This window comes from Nicotiana tabacum, chromosome 4, assembly GCF_000715075.1.
Source record: "Nicotiana tabacum cultivar K326 chromosome 4, ASM71507v2, whole genome shotgun sequence".
Lineage (NCBI taxonomy): Eukaryota > Viridiplantae > Streptophyta > Magnoliopsida > Solanales > Solanaceae > Nicotiana > Nicotiana tabacum.
This window is the reverse complement of record NC_134083.1, coordinates 22,868,048-22,888,645: the sequence shown is the minus strand read 5'-3', so window position 1 is coordinate 22,888,645 and position 20,598 is coordinate 22,868,048. Positions and strand designations below refer to the sequence as shown.

The 20,598-nt window shown below is 37.9% G+C and overlaps 6 protein-coding genes across 8 annotated transcripts; 4 read left to right on the top strand and 2 right to left on the bottom strand.

Annotated features, from left to right (window-relative positions):
* The first annotated feature begins 4,441 nt into the window (after positions 1-4,441).
* On the top strand, positions 4,442-5,560 carry LOC107782647 (uncharacterized). Its single transcript, XM_016603541.2, has 3 exons — positions 4,442-4,747; positions 4,848-4,922; positions 5,014-5,560. The coding sequence occupies exons 1-3, from the start codon at positions 4,691-4,693 to the stop codon at positions 5,326-5,328; spliced, it is 447 nt and encodes a 148-aa protein (XP_016459027.1). The 5' UTR covers positions 4,442-4,690; the 3' UTR covers positions 5,329-5,560.
* A 602-nt stretch (positions 5,561-6,162) lies between these two features.
* On the top strand, positions 6,163-9,032 carry LOC107782654 (zinc finger CCCH domain-containing protein 39-like). Of its 3 annotated transcripts, none has more exons than XM_016603554.2 (3): positions 6,163-6,691; positions 6,764-6,946; positions 8,526-9,032. In XM_016603554.2, the coding sequence occupies exons 1-3, from the start codon at positions 6,337-6,339 to the stop codon at positions 8,720-8,722; spliced, it is 735 nt and encodes a 244-aa protein (XP_016459040.1). In that variant the 5' UTR covers positions 6,163-6,336; the 3' UTR covers positions 8,723-9,032. The 3 variants fall into 3 exon arrangements, with proteins under 3 accessions (XP_016459040.1, XP_016459039.1, XP_016459038.1); XM_016603553.2 differs by adding an exon at positions 7,408-7,501 and having other exon boundaries at positions 6,163-6,946; XM_016603552.2 differs by having other exon boundaries at positions 6,163-6,946.
* A 903-nt stretch (positions 9,033-9,935) lies between these two features.
* On the top strand, positions 9,936-12,485 carry LOC107782646 (PHD finger protein At2g01810-like). Its single transcript, XM_016603540.2, has 3 exons — positions 9,936-10,233; positions 10,371-10,620; positions 10,823-12,485. Exons 1-3 carry the CDS (start codon positions 9,936-9,938, stop codon positions 12,483-12,485), a joined length of 2,211 nt encoding a protein of 736 aa, XP_016459026.2.
* Positions 12,486-12,769: 284 nt separating this feature from the next.
* Positions 12,770-15,477, bottom strand: LOC107782655 (uncharacterized). The gene is made up of 3 exons (XM_016603557.2): positions 15,139-15,477; positions 14,284-14,997; positions 12,770-13,195 (listed from the first exon to the last, which is right to left on the bottom strand). The coding sequence occupies exons 2-3, from the start codon at positions 14,989-14,991 to the stop codon at positions 12,914-12,916; spliced, it is 990 nt and encodes a 329-aa protein (XP_016459043.1). The 5' UTR covers positions 14,992-14,997; positions 15,139-15,477; the 3' UTR covers positions 12,770-12,913.
* A 707-nt stretch (positions 15,478-16,184) lies between these two features.
* Positions 16,185-17,546, bottom strand: LOC107782657 (uncharacterized). Its single transcript, XM_016603558.2, has 3 exons — positions 17,389-17,546; positions 16,786-17,017; positions 16,185-16,594 (listed from the first exon to the last, which is right to left on the bottom strand). Exons 1-3 carry the CDS (start codon positions 17,481-17,483, stop codon positions 16,331-16,333), a joined length of 591 nt encoding a protein of 196 aa, XP_016459044.1. The 5' UTR covers positions 17,484-17,546; the 3' UTR covers positions 16,185-16,330.
* Positions 17,547-18,259: 713 nt separating this feature from the next.
* Positions 18,260-18,700, top strand: LOC142179826 (uncharacterized). The gene has a single exon (XM_075250709.1). The coding sequence runs from the start codon at positions 18,260-18,262 to the stop codon at positions 18,698-18,700; it is 441 nt and encodes a 146-aa protein (XP_075106810.1).
* Positions 18,701-20,598: the final 1,898 nt, after the last annotated feature.

Below are 20,598 nucleotides of genomic sequence, written 5' to 3'. Positions count from 1 at the left end.
TCGCAGAGAAATATTTATCTAAGAACTTGGAAGTCATGTCTTCCCACGTACGGATTGATCCTGTAGGCAGTCTTCTCAACTACTGCTTTGCATCATCCTTAAATGAGAACGGAAATGCTCTGAGGTAGATGGCATCATGTGATGCTCCATTGTAGCGGAATGTGTTCATAATTTCGTCGAAGTCCATCGGATGGTTGTTGGGATCTTCATTGGGTTTCCCTCTGAATATGCAATTATTCTGAATGGTCTGTATGACTCCCTGTTTGAGTTCAAAATTATTGGCATCAATGGGCGGGGGCCTCATGCTAGACTGTTGTTGGTTGTACACCGGTCTGGCATAATTTCCTATAGACCTCCCAGGCCTAGGGGTTGCATTTTCAAATTCATCTTCGATCATGGTTCGGTTGAGATTGAACCTTCTATCCTCGTCGATTGTTTTATTCGCAACTCTACGGGCTGCTTCAGCTGCTAACCGTGCTTCCTGCCACTGAGCTGTCTCTCTCGCAGCTAGGTTCACCTCCTCTTCGTTGTTCACTATTGTATTCTGAGTTGAAGGCTGACCCAACAGTAATCCGCTCGATCCTTTCTCCCTTCTCAACTACCGTAGGTGCTTGTCTAATTCTGGATCGTATGGCACCAATTCCTTGGAAAAAGATTGAGTCATACACTGCTAAACTTAACCCGTTGCCTGCACACAGATAAGAGGAGCGTAAAAAAAGAAAATAAAATAAAATTGCTCCTGAATTAGCACCAAAAATTAATTTAAACACTATTAATCGCCAATCTCCGGCAATGACACCAAAATTTGACGAGCGCGAAACTGGTGTATAAAACTTAGGCTCGCTAGGCAAAGATAGTATAGTATTAAATCGTCTCCACATGGATTGATTTAAATAATATTCTAATAAATCTTCACCTCAACACTATCTAGGATAATAAATCTTTGATTTATGTTATTATCGACCACTAATAACACTAAGATTATTGATTGTAAGAAACTAATGGCAATCTAATGACTAAGTAGCAACGATTGAATATCAAGGTGAGAAGTAAGGGCTGTGACAAGATATGTGATCAACTATTATTCCGGGTAACTCTGTGTTAAGTTCACTCTTAAATTCTATTGACTCCTTCGATTTTAACAGATGATTAGGCTACCTTATAGATTCAAATTCTTCTTCCGAATGAATGAGAGTTCCCTTAATCAACCTAATAACAGGTCCTATGAACATATGCACAAATACAGTGAATGAATGATCTTTCGAAGAAAGCCTCTCGACTATTCGTCTAAACTGGGTTAATTGATAACTCTCTAAGCTCTTTCGATTACCTATGAGATGTGTAAAATCAACCCAAACAATATGGCACAATGTGAATTGCAGCAACACTTCTCTTTCGATTAAAGTAGAACCACAATTAGCCTTGCAATTCAGTTAATAACTCATTCAATGAATTTGAGAAATTAACAGAGAGTAAAACCCAAAACAATAGTCAAATCACAATATCCGTCAATAACCCTAAGAAATATTACACCATAGTGGAGAAGTTATTCATCACAGGAGTATTAGAAGAACAAGAAGACATTACAATTCCCCAAAATCAGGCAAACTTCCGTATTGAATGAATTGGATGGAGTATTATGAGTCTCCGTGTTTCCTTGCCTTCTTTTCTCCCAAAAGTTCCTCTAAAAATCCCAGATACCGTATTTTTAGACGAGCTAGGCTTCATATAGGTCAAAAGGAGTCGCCTCCGAAATCACGAAAATAGGCTTGGGAAAAGTTTCCGAAACTGGACGTGCGCGGCCGCGCACTTGGAGGTGTGACCGCGCATATGGTCGCGCACCTCTGGCAGTATACTGCTTTACTTGTGCGCTGGAGGGGTCTCATGCGCGGTCGCACACCTGGGTGAGCCTCCTGCTCAATTCTTCGTTTCTCTCGCTAAGTGCACTATTGTCCGTTGATCCCCGAACACGATCCCAACTTAATCCTTCGGCTTTTACTCAGACTTCAAAGTTCCAAAATAGCTCGAATTAGCTCCACGACCTCATCGTAACTCGGAATCGCTCCTACAAGGCATAAAACACACACTCAACGCCAAATAATACCATTTAAGGCTCAAATATTAGTAAAGTGCAGCAAATTAGAGTGCAATTAATGACAAAAAATATGCAAGTATAGCCTACCATCATTAACGCCGCTTTGCATCTCATCAATTAGAACAAATATTTAATAATAGAGAGACATATACAACCCTTTTCCATTGAAAGAAATCTCCGAGGAATATGAATTGAAGCGCTCTAATTGACAATAATTGGATGAATGTCTTCGGACAGTAGAGCATGAAAATCCACTTATAGTCATTGCAAAAAATTTCTCTTCGTTGTTTTCATGTAATTTAGACTTAATAATGAAGTCGATAACAATTCCGTGGTTAGGTTTTGACATTAATTTATTTGGAAAAATTACCAACTGAGTTAAAAAAAGGTTTTGACGGGACCTTTACACAAATAGACGGTCATATTTATTGTTTACTTTTTCTAGTTATATACATAGATTATACCTTGATATTATACAATAATACACATATAATATATAAGTCATGTATATATTATACTTTCACCGGCTATTTTTAATTTAAGCGGTTGAGTGGATTGTTATTTGGGTAAATTCTGACATAGTTTAATATAATCAGTGTTTTAAAAGGCATTTTCAGGGCGAGCTCTGAGGCGAGGCGTACCAAAAACGCCCCGAGGCGATGGTGTGGGGCGAAAGTCTCAAGAGGCGTACACCCAACAATTCGGGGCGTACGCCCGGCGTTTGAGGCGCATTTTTTTAGTGAGACGTAAGTCCCAGAGACTTTTTCAAATTAAAACAAAATTTGTTGGATAAGTCATTCATATAATACCCAAATTTTCAAAAGTCAGCTTGGTAATTACTCAAAAGTTTTAAAAAGGAACTGAAATGTATTAAATTTAAAAGTCAAGATTGAAGTCCTAATTCATGGTCTTTCACAATTCTTTATCTTGTCCGCTAGTCTGCTAGTATATCCCAAAAGCAACAAATATTCAATTTTTTTTTAACAAATACAAAGAGAACTTCATTCTCCTTCATAGCAGCAAGTTCAAAGTTCAAATTGCAGGTTAGTCATCCTTTTTGTTCCTCCATGTAGAACAAATATTCAATTTTTTTTTTTTAACAAATACAAAGAGAACTTCATTCTCCTTCATAGCAGCAAGTTCAAAGTTCAAATTGCAGGTTAGTCATCTTTTTTGTTCCTCCATGTAGAAAATTTTATTCTTTTAGACTCAAGTTACTTTTACTTGTAAGTAGAGTATAATAGATTGTTTTGACTAGTTTTTTACACACACACACACACACACACACACACACACACACACACACACAGACTAGTTTTTTTGTGAGTATGGAACACATCTATATACATATTTTTCACATATTTATAGTTTTCTTCAATTTTTATGCAATTTTACCTGTTTATAAATATTTACTGTAATTATATTATTTTATAAAATATTAAAAATTAAATACCTATGGGGCTTACGCCTCGCTGAGGCAAATGTAATATATATATATATATATATATATAGTGTTTTCTTCAATTTTATACAATTTTACCTGTCTATAAATATTTACTGTAATTATATTATTTAATAAAATATTAAAAATTAAATACCTATGGGGCTTACGTCTCGATGAGGCAAATATAAAACGCCTCGCCTTACGCCCACGCCTTTTAAAACACTGATTATAATTAGTAACTGAGTTAAAAAAAGGTTTTGACATTAATTTATTTGATATCGGAACCGACTGCCGTGACGGATTCATGGACGTGCCCAATTTTGCTTTCAAGTTTTATCTAGTTGAGGATTGAGATCTGCTTTTTATTGGTCGTTTATATTTCCCCTTTTTTGGGTGACTTATTAGCTCCTACTTTACCAGTGCTAAATTACCTACAAAATAAAAAAACAACGGGGCATTGCTCTCCCTGTCATGTTTCTTTCTTTCTTATTTCACGACGAGATGACAACTTTTGGGAAGAATTCTAATGACGTTAACTTTTACTTCGAAATGGTAAAATGACAAAAAAAAAAAAAAAAAAAAACACTCTCTTTATCATTTCAACTGAAATAAAAAGAGAATTTTGATGTACAGTCAACGTAACAATAGACCAACGGCCAATGTGAATATTGTTGTAAACGAAAATGAAATTGAACTTATTTTACTGAGAGTCAACAAGTTTGTGCTATCCTTTGACTCTGCACAGACTGTTGTACGTGAGAATTACCAAGAAAACATAAACTATAAAGAGAAAGTACAAAGAAGCTAAGAGAAATTATTGGCTTGTTAGTCTTTATAAGGCTCTTCACCGAAGCATTTGGTCAGTAACTATATTTCTCATCAAAACTCTCCCCAAAATAAACGGATGAATAATTCTTTTGAGACATTCTTGTCCGAGCAAAACCATCCGCCACGCTAGGAGAGATCAATACTTCTTGCATTGTGCCATGTGTTAGAATATGCATTCATTGAGGTAACCAATTGTGCATTTTTGAAGCTTATAAATTCACCAATCCAACCATTTCAAAATCCATTCCGTTTTTGCATTTTGATCAACAATTACTACTGCTACTTCTAAACATAAACAAGTTAAGCAACAAAAACCAATTAACATGGCAAGCCAAGGACGTGACAACCTTCATAGCATCCAAATCCCCGGCCAAGCCCAGGTTTTCGTTTAAATTCTTAACCTTCCTTTACCCATATGAAGCTCTGCCTTTTAATTCTTTATACTAGTACTAACTTTTTTTTTTTTTTAATTAATTGTAGATGAGAAGGGAAGACTTGTTGAATCAACCATCTGACATCCATAACCAAAGCCAAGCAACCAACTTGCTTCAAGAGGTTAAGACTTCTAAATTTTCTTGCTGATTAATTAAGAGATTAAGATGGAAATTGAAAGAATAATTAAGTTGTGATGTTATTAATGTTTCAGACGGGGACACAAGTGAAGAACATAGCACAAGGAGCAGCAGATATGGCTCAAGGAGCAGCAGGAAGTGCAGTGAACATGGCTCGAGGAGCTGCAACTGGTGCAGCAAACATGGCACACGGCGCAGCTGATGCAGTCAAGAATACTCTAGGAATCAATCCTGATTCCCACAACACCACTGACACCAACTATTTCAATCATCCCGGCACCATCAATTACAATGATGCAAATGCTAACACCACTGTTCCAGGCGATACAAATTATCCTGGCAGCTTGAACTTTCCTACCAACTCAATCAATCCCAGCACCGGCATTTAAACTGTCATTCGAGAATTCTTGTCATAGTTTTGATTATTGCGATTCATAATTTTTCTTCCCTGTTTTGTTTTCTTCTTCTTTTTTTTTTTACGGGAGATTGCAGACTGGAGGAGGCATGTTCTTCTAATCTCAATCCTCCATTCCCTGGTATAAAATAAGCTTCAATTTTTTCCCCCCTGAAAGAATACGTTGTCAAGTTGAAAAATGTTGATTGACCTACTAATTTTATTTATATCCTTGTTAATTTATTTGTTTAAAGATGTACCTGACCTGCAACGTTTGTTTTTATTTTGAACCTTGCTATATTTCCTCCTTCGATCCCCCCTCCCCACAACAATCACAACATTAATTATACTAGTACAACTCAATCACAAGTTAACTAGTTGGGAACAAAAATAGATTTAGATTAAGTGATGGAGGGCTTTTGACAAAATAATAGTGATAAAAGTAACAACACAATTATGATCTATGAATTTGCAAATTTACCTGTTAGGAAATCTCTTGATGATAATGTGGTCACGGCGGATTCAAAAGCAAGATGACACTTTTAATATTCAATAAAGGCTAAACCATAAGTTACACGTATAATAGTTGTGATATTAAATACTAATACTAAGCCTCAAGTTATACTAGTTGCTTAGATTGATTTAAGAAATTTTATTAGTCTCTTGGTATTAAATATTGCTCAGTTTTGACAAAGAAGACCCTTTATTATTCCAAAGCAAATGGTTAATGGTAGAATGATATGAAGAAGACCTCTTCGACGTCGTTTTGGTCATCTAAGAAAGAGGGAAGAGTATAATAACACCTGTTCAGTCGATTTGCCACAGTCCCACTACCGATCGCCTCATTTCGCCCATGTTAACAGTCATTCTCTATGTTTCAAATTTTTATTCCTTTTTAGATAGAAGTACAGTTTAGCACAACGACCATCTGGGTCACTCGATTTTAAACTCCCACAAACGCGATCAAGCAAGTTTTTCTGATTTTTTCAAAACCCGGGTGAGTATGCCTGCTAATAATTTTGGAATTTCCTATAAACATGAGGATGAGGAGAATTATTCTAACCATTGGCCTCGGTTTATCACGAGTGGCCAAAAATGTGGGATTAATTCTAACGCCGAATATCAAGCTTTTAAGAGACCCAAAATGATGAATTCAAAAATGGGGCTAGAAGACAACAGGTCAAATGTGGCTATGACCGTTGGTCCTCAACCACCATGCTTACAATTCAAAAGGTGGGGTAGCTGCAGTTATGGCGACGAGTGTCGTTATGCTCATATTACTGGGCCTTTGAAAGGCATTAGGGTTGAGGATCAAAGAAATCTCAGTAAAGTGAAATCATGTCATTTTTTCGGTAGTGGTAAGGAGTGTCCTTATGGAAATAAATGCCATTTTCTTCATGAACGTAATCAAAAACCTGAGGGGGGCGTAGGTTTTTGCAGGATCAGCTCTGCGATAAGCATTGCGACTATTGGGCGTGAAGTGAGAAACAACACTTCTTCTGATGCTGTGGATTTACGTATCAAGTTGCTGAAGACCAGGTTTTGCATCAATTGGGAAAGGACTGGTACCTGTGCATATGGTTCAAAGTGTCAATTTGCTCATGGGAAAGCAGGTTTTTCCACAACTATTAGTTCATTATTGAATGCTTATGCCCCTGTTTTTTTGTTCAGTATTTGATTAGTTGCTTGAGTTGATTTTCAAGTTGGTTAGTAGATATTCCATGTCTTTGTCCGTAAGCTGTTTCTGAAAATACTTTTATGTCAGTTAATGATTTATTACGAACAACATGTGAAAGTTCTTTCATTATGTATATTAGGTGTTGGATTTTTTCCTCAAACCTTTTGGCACTTCCAAAATGATATGCATAAAGCAAATTGTCAAGAGTCATTTTGGTGATCTGAATAAGAAGCTTAGGACACATGGTTAATGTGCAATTTCCTGGTTTCCAACTTCTATTTTCCGATCTCTAACAGGCACCTTTTTCTCTTTAAATTTCTGTTTAATTTGTTTTTGTACAAGACATTTTGGCGACAAACATGCTAATGCCAAAGTACCTGCCTGTTTATATGTCAGTTGATGAACTTTTATTGGATGCCAACTATAAGGATGGACATGTATTACGAGTCTATGTTCAAACATGTCATGGACACTCATGTCTGTCTTCCAAGTAATCACTTTAACCTGCTATCTATTTATGTAAAAGATCACACTAAGCTGCATATGCTTTCTGCTCTCAGCTGATGATTTGATGCTGATACTTGATTCCCATATAGCAGGGGAAGATTCAAATACTGCATTGAATTGCTATTGAAGCTTTCTCTTCTAGAAATTCCTTGAGCTTATTTAATACAACACATAATGATGCAGTTTATTGTTGGATATTTCTAAAAAGAAATTGTCTGTTCTATTCTTTGATTTCTGCCAGACCATTTTCTTCTTTTCGTTTCTGTTAGGCATGTTTTTTGTACCATACATATTGGTGACCGACATTCTATTACCAAAGTACCTGCCTGTCTAAATGTCGGTAGATATACTTTTAATTGGATGTCAACTATAAAGATGGACATATATGCTGAATCTATTTTCATCATTTCATGGACAGTCCTGTCTATATGGCTTCGCCCTGCTATCTATTTATCTGAAAAGATCACCAGATTAAGTTGTCTCGAGTTTCTGGCCTCAGCTGTTGACTTGGTGCTAATACTCGATTCCTTATAGCAGGGGAAGATTCAATTATTGCATTTAATGGCTAGTGAAGCTGCTCTTTTGGAAATTTCATGAGAATAGTTATTAACACATGTTGCTGCAGTTTTTTCTTGGATATTTCTAAAATGAATTGTGACTTCTGCTGCCAGAATTTATAAGGTGCTGACATTGTAAATTGCTGTGTGATTAGGAGGTGGAGTCTTAAGTTTTGGTCTTAGGTGTAGAGGATTAGAATGGTTTTTGTGTTACAAGTTTTTATGTTTGTTAATTATGCAATGTGCTGTGTTTAGACCTCAGTCAAAAACCTATATCTCAGAATTCCTGAAGATGCTATTGTGTGAAATTCAGCACTTCAACATAAGATGGTAGAGCCATGCAACAATTTTTCTTTCTATATATGCTTTTTTTCTCTTTATTTTTTTGATTGTATTCATCTTGTTTTCCTTAGACCATTTCTAATTTGTGATGCTTCTCAATATTGACAGAACTGCAGACTCTTGGATCTTCCAATACACTGGAGTCGTTGGGAAGCGCTGGCATTTGTGCTCCAGCCAAAAATGCAGCATCCGAGTGTAGATTCTTATTCAAGTGGACTAACGTACAGAAGATCAGCCAGATCTATGCTGACTGGATTGAAAGGGTACAGCTTGTCCCGTTATCATCACACACAGTGGAGAACTGAAGAACCTGAACTTGTGGAACTTTGATCAATTTTTGAAGTGGTTAATTAGGTGACCTTTTACGTATGCAGGGGCGACAGTTTTGATAACTCTTTAAGTTCAAAATGCTGCTTGCTTGATGCATAGCACTTCGTTTTTAATTTGAAGAAACCTGCCTTGTTTTTGTCTTGTGAAGTGAATGTATAGTGTCACAAATCAGAATTGGCTCATAGGTTCAGCAATGTATGGTGAATGATGCAAGTCAAAAGTACAGTTTCTACAACAATAGGTTCAGCAAAGATATACACATCTACCGGAAGAGGACTTCGTGAATGTGGGATGTCTTGTTGTTTAGCACTGTCCATGGAGTTTTCTATTTTTCCAATTTTTCCTAGTCTCATTGATCTTTTTTGATTGCATCCTCAAATTTTCATAGTCCTTTTGGAATCTGGAAGCTTAATACTTAATACATTTCTTTCTTTTTCTTCTGGGAAAGAGCTGTCCAAGATTGCAATTACAAGCTTTTTCAACTGCATTCAAGGAGTTAATAGGCCCTCAAGATGGGAATGTAATAGACTAGAGCATTGATAAAGACCATGACTCATCCCAAAACAAGCCAACACAGATTAATCATCTTCCCAAGTTTCACAATTTCACATGCATGATTAATCATTTCTTTTTATATGTTTTATATCATCAAAGTAGGTGCGCGAATTTGTTGCATTTCAAACATTAATCGACAGCCTTTAGCTCTAAGTTAAAAGCACACATAAAGAAAAAACAAAATTTCCACAATTTTTTATTAACTTCAACTTCAAAAAAAATCTTTTTTCTTTCTTCAACTGAAAAGTCTGAAAAACTTAAGCATTGTTACTATTTCAACCCCCCCCCCCCCAAAACCCGGTTGGGAAAGGTGAGAAACTCTCACGAACACGAAACAAGCATTGTTCCAAACCACGTGAACCAAAAAAAAAAAGGTGAAAGCAAAATCAAATATTCAAAACCTGTTGAACCTCATTTACCACAGTACCCTTTTAAAAAACTTCAAAACCCCACATCCAAACTTCCCTCACTCTGCATTTTCCCAGGGCTAAATATGTAAACTCAGAAGTGGCATCATCAATATAAGCGCCAAAACGTAAAAGAACATAACCATATAATCTCAACACACTCCCAAAATCCAAACTGACATTCTCAACAATTTGGCCAGCAAAACGACTCAGTGTAGTTTCTGCCATGGCTTCATCCACCATTATTGAAGCCTGTAAGAGTAGAAAGAGAAACCGAAAGCCATTTGTATTTGAAACATTCGCAACAGGAAACTCCATTGACGGTTTTTCAGGACCTTTTAAAGACAATATCCGAATGTTCCTCCAAGAATTTTCTAATATTGAAGATTACACTGTCTCTGGTTTTCCAATTTGGTCCACTTGGTTGATTTCTAACTCAACCGGTGCAGTTTTCCCACTCTACACCATTGAAGAAACCACTCAACACTCTCTTCAACCTTTCTGTGATCACTGCAAATTTTTTGGTAAAATAATATGAACACTCAATTTTCTTTCTGCAAATATGTAATGAATTTTGTTTGTACTTTTTTTTTGTTTATTATTATTATTATTATTATTATTATTGCTGATTGTATTTTTTCTTTTTTGGGGGTTGTTGAAGGATGGGGTCACCATTATGTGTCAAATAGAAGGTACCATTTGGTAATACCGGCAAATGAGAACTGGGAAAAGCCATTGGGAAGCGATTCTTTTGAAATCAGTACTCACGTTTTGCATGGTTTGATTCATTGCAATGGTTATGGCCATTTGGTGTCCATTAATAATGGCGTTGTTAAAGGGGATTCAAATTTGCTCTCTGGAACTGATTTCATGGATTTCTGGGATCGTCTATGTACTATCTTCAAAACCAGGTATCAAACATCATACTGATTAATCTTAATCCTTTTTCATAGTTTTCCTGTGAGAAATTGTACTAACAATACATACTAGTAAAATTTGAAGTAAACAAAGCTATATTCCTAAAACATTCAGTAGTATTATTTGTAGTGTTTTTCCTTAGTACATGGAATTGAAGAACCGTTTCTATCATTATTGTTATTATCATTTTGGCAGGAAAATTTCAGTGAATGATGTGTCAAAGAAGAGAGATATGGATTTGAGGTTGCTTCATGGTGTTGCATATGGACAATCCTGGTTTGGGAAATGGGATTACAGATTTGGACGTGGAAGCTATGGAGTGACAGAGCAGAAATATGAAATTGCTGTTCAATTCCTAAGCTCATTAGGACTTGATAAGATTTTGAATGATTTCAAAAAGGATAATCCGAAAAGACTGAAAATCAAGCAGATTATCGGTACCTACAGAGAATTGAGTGAAGTTCCATTGATCACAATCAGTGACTTGTTTCAATTCATGCTTGCTTTTAAGTCTAAAGCTCCATTTCATAGTAAAAAGAAGCTTGAAAATAGTGATGATTATTGGTGTGATCCTGATATAGGAGAGAAAAATAGGCCAATTAGTATGGATACATTTGTGAATTTGATGGCTAACAATGATTGTAGATGGCCTGCTAGAAGGCTAGAATTTGTGCTAATAGTGATTGTGAATTTGCTGAAAGAAAATCAAGAAAATGTGAACAGAAATTATGGGATGACAAGGCAGGACTTGAGAGATGAGGCAAGAAAATGCATTGGTGACACTGGTTTGATTGATTTTGTGCTGAAATCTATCAGATGTTTTCAATTGGGAAACCAAATTATTCGTCGATCTATTAACCCAAATACTAAGTTATTAGAATTCACCATCCATGAAGCTGCTAATAAGGAAGCAGAACCAATAAGGTTTCAATTGTTGGACAAGGATTCTGATTGCAGGTGGACTGAGAGAAAGGTGAAAAAAGCTGCGGAGTTCATTTTGAAAATCTTGAGAGCACACAATGGTGATGGTGCAATGTCTAGGCAGGAGCTGCGTGACAAAGCTAGGACAATTATCCGTGACACCGGGCTGATTGATTACGTGCTGAAATCCATTAACAAATCCATGTTGGGAAACAAGATCATTTTTCGATCAAAAAACCCGTCTACTAAAAGAATTGAATTTGCATTTGAAGATATTGTTGATGCAAGCAGAGTTGACAACATTGAGTTAGACTTCAATATTGATCAAGATCTTGAGTACTTGTATGAAACAGTGCTTTTGAGTTACCCAGGATCAGACTCAGTGAGTTTGGCTACTCGGGTTGTCTTGGACAGCAAGAAATTTGTTAAAAAGTGGAAGCTTGAGAATCAAGAAAGCCAAATAATGGCATTAACATGTAAAGTCTTGCCGAGTTTCGACGAGTTAGAGAGTGAGTTGACTCGGCCATTGTCACCTGGTGTGGTTGTATTTGTTCCTCCTTGGATTACAATACGTGAGCTTAAGGGGGTGGCACAATTTGCATTAAGGGATACTTATTGCATAATGCAAAACTTTGTAGTAACACAAATTGGTGGTTTGAAAGGAATAGAGGATAAAAGGATGCTATCTTGCGCAGTGGGCAGAGATGCACACGTTTGGGTTAGAGGGCGTGGGCTGGACTTGGATACTGAACTGAGGTATGAAGGTGGGCCCATAAAGTTAAAGGTGGATTGCATTTGTGGGGCCAGGGATGATGATGGGGAGAGAATGGTAAATTGTGATGCTTGCCAAGTATGGTTCCACACAGTGTGCACAGGCATTGATGATCATGAGGAGGTACCAGCAATTTTCTTGTGTGAGAGTTGCAGAAATTTTTAATTTGATATAAGATATTAGTACAAACTGAATTATCAAATCTAACACTATAGATTTATCAAAAATATAAACATATTCATGAATTATGTTGACTGGATTGGAAGGGTGCAGCTTGTCCTGTTATCACTCACGCGCAGTGGAGAACTGAAGAACCTGAACTGGTGTTTAGTAGGTGACCTTTTGTGTAAGCAGGGGAGAGTTTTGGTAACTCCTTAGTTTAAGATTCTGTTTGTTTGATGTATAAGCACTTAAGTTTTTAGTTCGAAGAAACATGGCTTTGTTATCGTCTTGTGAAGTGAATGTATTACTTCACTAATCAGAATAGGATAAACCAAATTACTAAAGAATTACAAATGCTACCATGATTTGATCACTACACACTATACTTGCATCTCTATATAATTTAATCCGTAAATATGTTTTGGGTGTCTTTATGCATTCCTTTCAACTGATTTTGCAAATTCCACAGTTGACCTAGCCAAAGCATCCATTGGGTCGACACATTTCTTCAGAAGAGGATCGTCTGGAGGTAACAGGTCACGCATGTCATCTGAGGCAATTATGATAGTGTTAACTGCCCTCACTAGGAGAACTTGTAGCGCGATTCTTAACAAATTCTGTGCCCCTTCAATGTCCTTCCTGTTTAAGGCTTCCACTGCAGGGATTACAGTGTGTTCCATGGTCGCCTTATCAGGCAACACAACTTCAAAACCCTATACTCAGTAAGAGAGGCATCAGATATTGATAATCAGTCATAACTCGAAATAATAAATCAAATCGTCTAACACATTAGTGTCATATCCAAAACTTAAAAGCTTCATAATTAGGTAAATGATAAGAAGATTAAAGCACTGTCTTCCAAAAACCTATCCCAGCATCTTTCATTGTGATACCTAAAAGAGTGTGCTTTCCTTTTTGTCTTTGAGACATGCCCCGAATTCAGTCCATAGCAACAATACACAAAATCTTGCTTAACCAACATGCCTACATTAGACAGATCTATACAATTGAATGTCAAAGAAGCAACCCCATGGAGAAAAGTTCGAAAATGGAACAGAAGCGGCAGTAAGAAAGAATACAAGAAAACAGGGAAAGGTTCCTCACTGCAATTGCTTCTTTGATTACTTGAAGTGGAAAAAGGGGAGCGGGTTGGTCACTGAAAACTAACTTTTACTCGGTTCTGTTTTCTGAATGGCACTAAACATACTTGGATTCATGCAGGGCCGGCAGTCTACAAACTGAGGGACTAGAAAATCCTATGAACTTGCAAAATACTGCTCTATAGCACCGAAGGAAAATAAATGAAATGAAACTGCTGAAATATTGGTATCCTATACACTATCACATGAAGAGGCGCATAAGACTACGTGCCGGAATGGTAAAAGATGCTGAGCCGAATAGTTTCATTGTAATGGTTTTTTGACAAGGATCACAGGAATCTCATCTTGACAAGTGGAATTGATATATCTCAGCACAACCAGATCGATAACAAGGGATGCTAAATGGATATTTCCTATCTCATGGCACTCAAAGCACAGGACTGACAGACAACTTATCCAATAACATACCATCCCCCAGACCCCAACAGTCCCAATTATCGAACATAAATTCTTGAAGCACCACAAATTCACAAGTTAAATGGTTGTTAAAACAGGGTAAATAATGGTTGGTAACACAGACGATGGGAAACTTGGGTGTTTCTTACACTAGTCACATACTGAAACAAGAGAGACATTTTCAGATTGTTGAAACAATCACATAAAAGTATGACATAAATAGTTCCAAGAACCACTATCAATACCTCATTTTGAAGCTTCTCCTGATAAACTCCAGCACTCAAAGTTGCATCAGAAGCTAGAACTCCAATTCGCAGAGTACTCCCAGCTTCTAGTGGTCGCAAATTTAATTCTTTGAGCTCCTTGGCCACACACTCGCCCATATGAAGGACAGGAACTGAAGAACCTTTTGCAACCTCATCATACCAAGAATGTGATATGTGACAAGGCATGACAATGCATCGAGCGCCAGATTTCTCAAGAAAGATCCTTTTGTCACTTAGATTTTTAACAACTAAAGCATGATCCTTTTGTAAGTTCTCATTTCTACCAACGAGTAACAAACTAGGTCCCCTTTCATGGAATGAAAGCTCTTTGTTAAGAACTGGATCAGAACAAAGAACAAAAGGAAGGCCATTGCCTCCATCTTTGGAACTCCATGTGACAAGTTTTCTCACAAAATTGAGAGTGGTTCCAATGGATAACCCCCCAATGATCCCTACCGCATTTTCTTGGGTGAGCAGAACAGCAGAATCAGGACGCTTTAAAGCGGCACCTAAAGGAGAATTCTCCGTTGTATGGGCTAAATTGCTGCTTTCTTCAGTTTGTGAGATTATGGATGAAGGTGGTGTGGCCAGAACTGAACCTTTTCTGGTTCTGTTATGGCTATGGTGGCTGCTCATACGAGTCAATGTACATGTTGAATAATTCAATGAGTTTAAAGACATCATCATTGTTCTCTACAAAGTTCAGGCCAACTCTGTTAGACCTAAGAGAATAAATCTTTCTTGTTGGTTCAAAATGTACATTAACTTAGCAAAACTGCAGAAGGGGTAGTCCTCTTAGATCTGATTTCAATGTAAAAATTACCAATCTTTTACCTGAAAAAGAAATCTTGGATTTCTCAGAAAATCTTCCTTTACCCTCAAGGTAGAGAAGAGGACTTCTGCAGCAAATTTAGAAACTACGCAACATCAGCTAGATTTACACTGGCTAGCCATTAGAAGCAAAAAAACACCTCTGCAAATGCAAATCTTCTGATGATTCTGCTAATATCAGCTTCCATGGATGTAGCACACTCCTCTAGTTGGGGGGCTGGGGTGTATGGAACTCTTAAGTTCGAGATTCTTTGTACCAGAGAAGAATCTAATCTAAAAGGCACCAACTTTTCCAAGTCAGTAACAAGCTTTTCCCAAAAAGAAATTCAGAAAATGCAAAACCTGGTATGAAACGAAAAGTCAATCACTTTTCTTTGTAATTGAGAAGAATACCTAGTTGGAAGGAAATATATGCAAGTGAGTCGGCTCCAGTAATCACTATTCACCAATCAATTACTTCAAAGGAATCTCTTTTTATGTTTTATCTTTCTCTATCACGCTTTTCTATTGCTGAACAAATAATTATTCCATGGAACGAAACAAAAAGACAGAAATCCTTGTTACCTAGTGTAGGTTGGTGCTTGTCTTTCTGGGTCCCCCCATATGATTCATCACAAAGTGCAGGCTAGTCCCACAGTAGTTTCTTTATTGAAAATATCACTCTTTCTTTGTTAAAGGAGCAATGATAATCTTATAGAAACAATATTAATTACCATGATTGAGGTATGAAAATTAATACACCTATGACTGTTACAAGTGCCGCTGACTCAGCATTAAAATTGCTGTGATATAATAATTGTACGAAGAAATGTATGAAGCTGGGATGATGGCATGATGCGTCAGAAATGTTCCAAAATATATATATTTAAAGAAAAAACTTTATGATGTATAGCTGTTCTATTTCATACTGTTTTTGGACAAGCTACAATAATGCTGATATGGAAATGGACGATTAGAAGTAAAAGAAGAAGAAATTTGACGTTTTTCTATCCTACTGTGAAATAACTGTTCAATGTCACTCCTACAGGCTACAATAATGTTGAAACCCCACAAGTAACATCTCATTTCTTGGAAGCCAGGTGACGGGAATTGAGATTTGAGAGCATGGGAACAAAAATATGCTTATAAAAATGTATTGCAACCTAAATATATGACAACGTTAATAAAAAAAAGGTGATGAAATCAGCTAGCAAATCTAACTCTGCTTTTGTTCATTTCTGAGAGAGGCCTTAGGTTTGGAGAAGCGAATCAGCTTTGTGACATCTGCTCTGATAGAAAAGAAGGCAGAAAGCAAAGCAATTAGCATGGTTGGGTATATGACTACACTTTTGGAATTCCTAAAAAGGACTTGCTTCTCAAGCCCCCATGTGATGAGAAGGACCCCAATAAGACTGAATCTCCCTGATTTCATTAGTCCAAAAAATGCTCCTGCCACTGACAAATAACTTCCTACTATAACCTGTGACATCCAAAACCAAGTATCATAAAGCAGAACAATTAAAGAAGAACAACTCGGAGCCCGTAATTCATTCAACAGTTTATATATCCTATTTGCACAGTATAATTTTCTGATAAAAGAAATTCAATTAAACCCCTTGTCCGAACTAACTCCACCCTTGCCCAAAGAAGCAGCATAAATTGATAACCAACCTCTAGGTTTTGGAGGTCATGTGTTACAGGAGATTGCTTCATGTTGGTGAATTTGTAGATTTTCAGAAGCTTGTCATAACTCGGGATGGTGTTGTTCTTATAAATGGCCTTTACTACGGCTCCTGGGTAAAGCAGGGCTTTTACCAAACCTCCAGGAATAATTCCATTTGCATATAACAGAGATAGGGACACCTCAATAGGTGTGGTACATGTACCAATTCTACATGGAAATCTGCAAAGCATTACAATCAAAAGTCATAAATTGTTCTTGAACTTGAGTAACCATGCTAGCATTTTTCACAAAATGTTTAGACTCGAATTCACAAAATGATTAACGTACATTTATTGAAGGGAGAACCAAATAATAAGGCGAATCTACCGCATCCCCATTATTAATATTGTTTTTGCTTCTTTTAATACTTGTCCTAATCAAGAACTTTTGTTGAGCTTTTATCAAATTAATCTAAGAGAAAAGGCATTGGGCGTCCATCTGAAAAGGTAACATGTGCTCAAATTGACAACTGATTCAATAAGGGAAAATATCGCGATCCCTAACTCACGAAATATTTGGTGCAGAAGCAAATGAGAAGGTATTATTAGAACCTGAAAAGTGGGACTTGGAACAGTATTAGAAGAAAGTATAGCCGGGAAGCGACGAAATAGACGTCCCGTGCCCATTTCTTTGACGCAGACGCCATGCCAATTGCCAGAAAGTGTTCCTGAAAGGGCCATAACCTTTATTCGACTAAGGAAAGAAAAAAGAAAAGAAAAATGGGAAACCACTTTTTTGTGGGCCATTAAGACCCTGAAGGGCCCATCTCCCATCACTTGCGCTGCCTCCATCATTTTCCTCCTCTCTCTCTCTCTCTCTTTTTTTTTTTTTTTTTTTTTTGTGTGTGTGTTGGGAAAAATAGTCAATTTCTCCTATATTATTTAAAATTAAAATTAAAATTTTTGGTCTAGTATTATCCCATTAGAAAATTATTTTGTTTTTACCCTTGACCCCTAATAAAGTTTCAACATGAGAGAGAGTTTTAAATCATAGTAAGAAATTGACAAACTTAGTTCTTCTCTATTGGATCGTCTGGTAGTGGCTATGGTGAGGTACACAGTGGCTTCGGCTGTGGGGTTAGGAACGGAGGAGGCACTTCACTGTTGGATTTCGCTAGAGCTTTTGAGTTGGTGATCGTGAACTCTATTTTTTTCAAAGAAGGAGGAGTATTTGATTACTTTCCGGAATATGGTGGCTAAGACTCAGATTGATTATCTTCTCCTCTAGAGGTGTGATAAGGGGTTGTGCGGGGATTGTAAGGTGATCCCGAGTGAGAACCTCGCGACACAGCATAGACTCTTGGTGATGGACATCGGTATCTTGATAAAGAGAAAGAAGAGGTTTGTATGGGGTCAACCAAGGATCAGGTGATGAGCCTTGACTAAGGATACTGCGCTGGAGTTGGAGGGGAAGTTGGCGACGATGGGAGCCTGGAAGAGTGGTGGAGATGCTAGCGGTAAGTGGACGGCGACGGCGGATTGTATAAGGGAGGTGACAAGAGAGGTATTAGGGGTCTCGAAGGGATACTCAGGTGGGCACCGAGGCGACTGGTGGTGGAATGACGTGGTCCAGAGTAAAGTGGAAGCAAATAAAGCGGCTTACCTTAAGTTAGTGGAGAGCACCGACGAGGAGCAGATGAGAGCGAACATAGAAAGGTATAAGGAAGCTAGGAGGGAGGCGAAAGTAGCAGTCACGGAGGCTAAGACGACTGCGTTTGGGCGGCTGTATGAGGAATTGGGGGGTAAAGGTGGGGACAAGAAGTTATTTCGGCTGGCCAAAGCGAGAGAGAGGAAGGCTCGTGATCTGGAGCAAGTGAGGTGTATCAAAGACGAGGAAGGTCGTGTATCGATGAAAGAAGCCTAAATTAAGCAGAGATGGCAGTCGTATTTTCATAGACTTCTGAATGAAGAGGGAGACAGAAACATCAAGTTAGGGGAATTAGGGCACTCCGAGAGTCACCAAGACTAGAGGGACTTGCACATGGTATTTATTGATCTAGAGAAGGCATATGACAAGGTCCCTAGGGACGTTCTTTGGAGATGCCTGGAGGTGAAAGGTGTGCCGGTAGGCGTATGACAAGGTCCCTAGGGACGTTCTTTGGAGATGCCTGGAGGTGAAAGGTGTGCCGGTAGCTTATATTAGTGCAATAAAGTATTTGTATGATGGAGCTAAGACTCGGGTAAGGACTGTGGGAGGGGACTCAGAGCCTTTTCCGGTGGTTATGGGGTTACACCAAGGATCTGCGCTCAACCCATTCTTATTTGCTCTGGTGATGGACGCACTGACACACCATATTCAAGGGGAGGTGCCATGGTGTATGTCGTTCGCTGATGATATAGTTCTGATTGATGAGACGAAAGACAGTGTGAATGATAGACTGGAGGTATGGAGGCAGGCCCTGGAGTCTAAAGGTTTCAAGTTGAGTAAGACCAAGACGGAATATTTGGAGTGTCAATTCAGCGAGGGGTCGTGGGAAGCATTCGTGGAGGTGATGCTTGACTCGCAAGTCATCCCTAAGAGAGAGAGTTTCAAGTATCTAGGGTCAATTATCCAGGGAGACGGGGAGATCGACAGGGATGTCACGCACCATATCGGGGTGGGGTGGATGAAATAGAGGTTAGCATTTGGAGTCCTGTGCGACAAGAAGATGCCACTGAAACTTAAAGGTAAGTTCTATAGAGCGGTGGTTAGACCGGCCATGTTGTATGGAGCTGAGTGTTGGCTAGTCAAGAATTCTCATATCCAGAAGATGAAAGTAGCAAAAATGAGGATGTTGAGATGGATGTGTGGGTACACTAGGTTGGATAAGATTAGGAATGAAGATATTCGGGAGAGTGTGGGCGTGGCTCCTATGGACGTCAAGATACGGGAAGCGAGACTTAGATGGTTCGGGCACGTGCATAGGAGGAGCTTAGAGGCCCCGGTTAGGAGGTGTGAATGGTTGACTTTGACAGGTATGAGAAGAGGTAGAGGGCGACCTAAGAAGTATTGGGGCGAGGTGATCAGGTAAGATATGACGCAACTTCAAATTTCTGAGGACATGGCCCTGGATAGGGAGGTGTGGAGGTCGAGCATTATGGTTGTAGGTTAGGGGGTAGTTGAGCATTTTTCCAGCTAGTCTGATAGAGTTTGGTCTAGGTCTGCTAGCGGTTGTTGTTCATCACATGATTTTTATTTCCATAATTTATTTTTCAATTTTATTATTGACATACTTATTGCCCTTCCACTTATTTGTTGTCTTTTACGGTGCTGATTCTATTATTTGGTTTCTGTGTTGTTACAGATCTTTTGTCTCTGAGCCGAGGGTCTCCCGGAAATAGCCTCTCTACCCCCGGGTATGAGTAAGGTCTGCGTACACTCTACTCTTCCCAAACCCCACTAGTGGGATTACTACTGGGTTGATGTTGTTGTTGTGATTCTTCTCTATCAAAAAAACTTGAACAGGTCAGATTGGAGGTCAGTTAATCACAAAAGCAAATATGAGAATATGAGATAAAATTACTAATAACAAGGGTAGGAATAGAACAAAAATCTAACGGAGGATAAAATTGAACAACTTTAAATAATATAACAATAACTACGCCTCAATTTTAAAAGAGTTAGGGGTTGACTATATGAATACTCACGACTGTGTTTCTCCATTTAAGCTCAATTCATATTATCTTTATACCAAATAAAATAAAAGTAAATCATAAATTAAATATATGAATAGTAATAATAATATTAATCGTTCTCTATATTTTTACTTGTTTTATGACTAA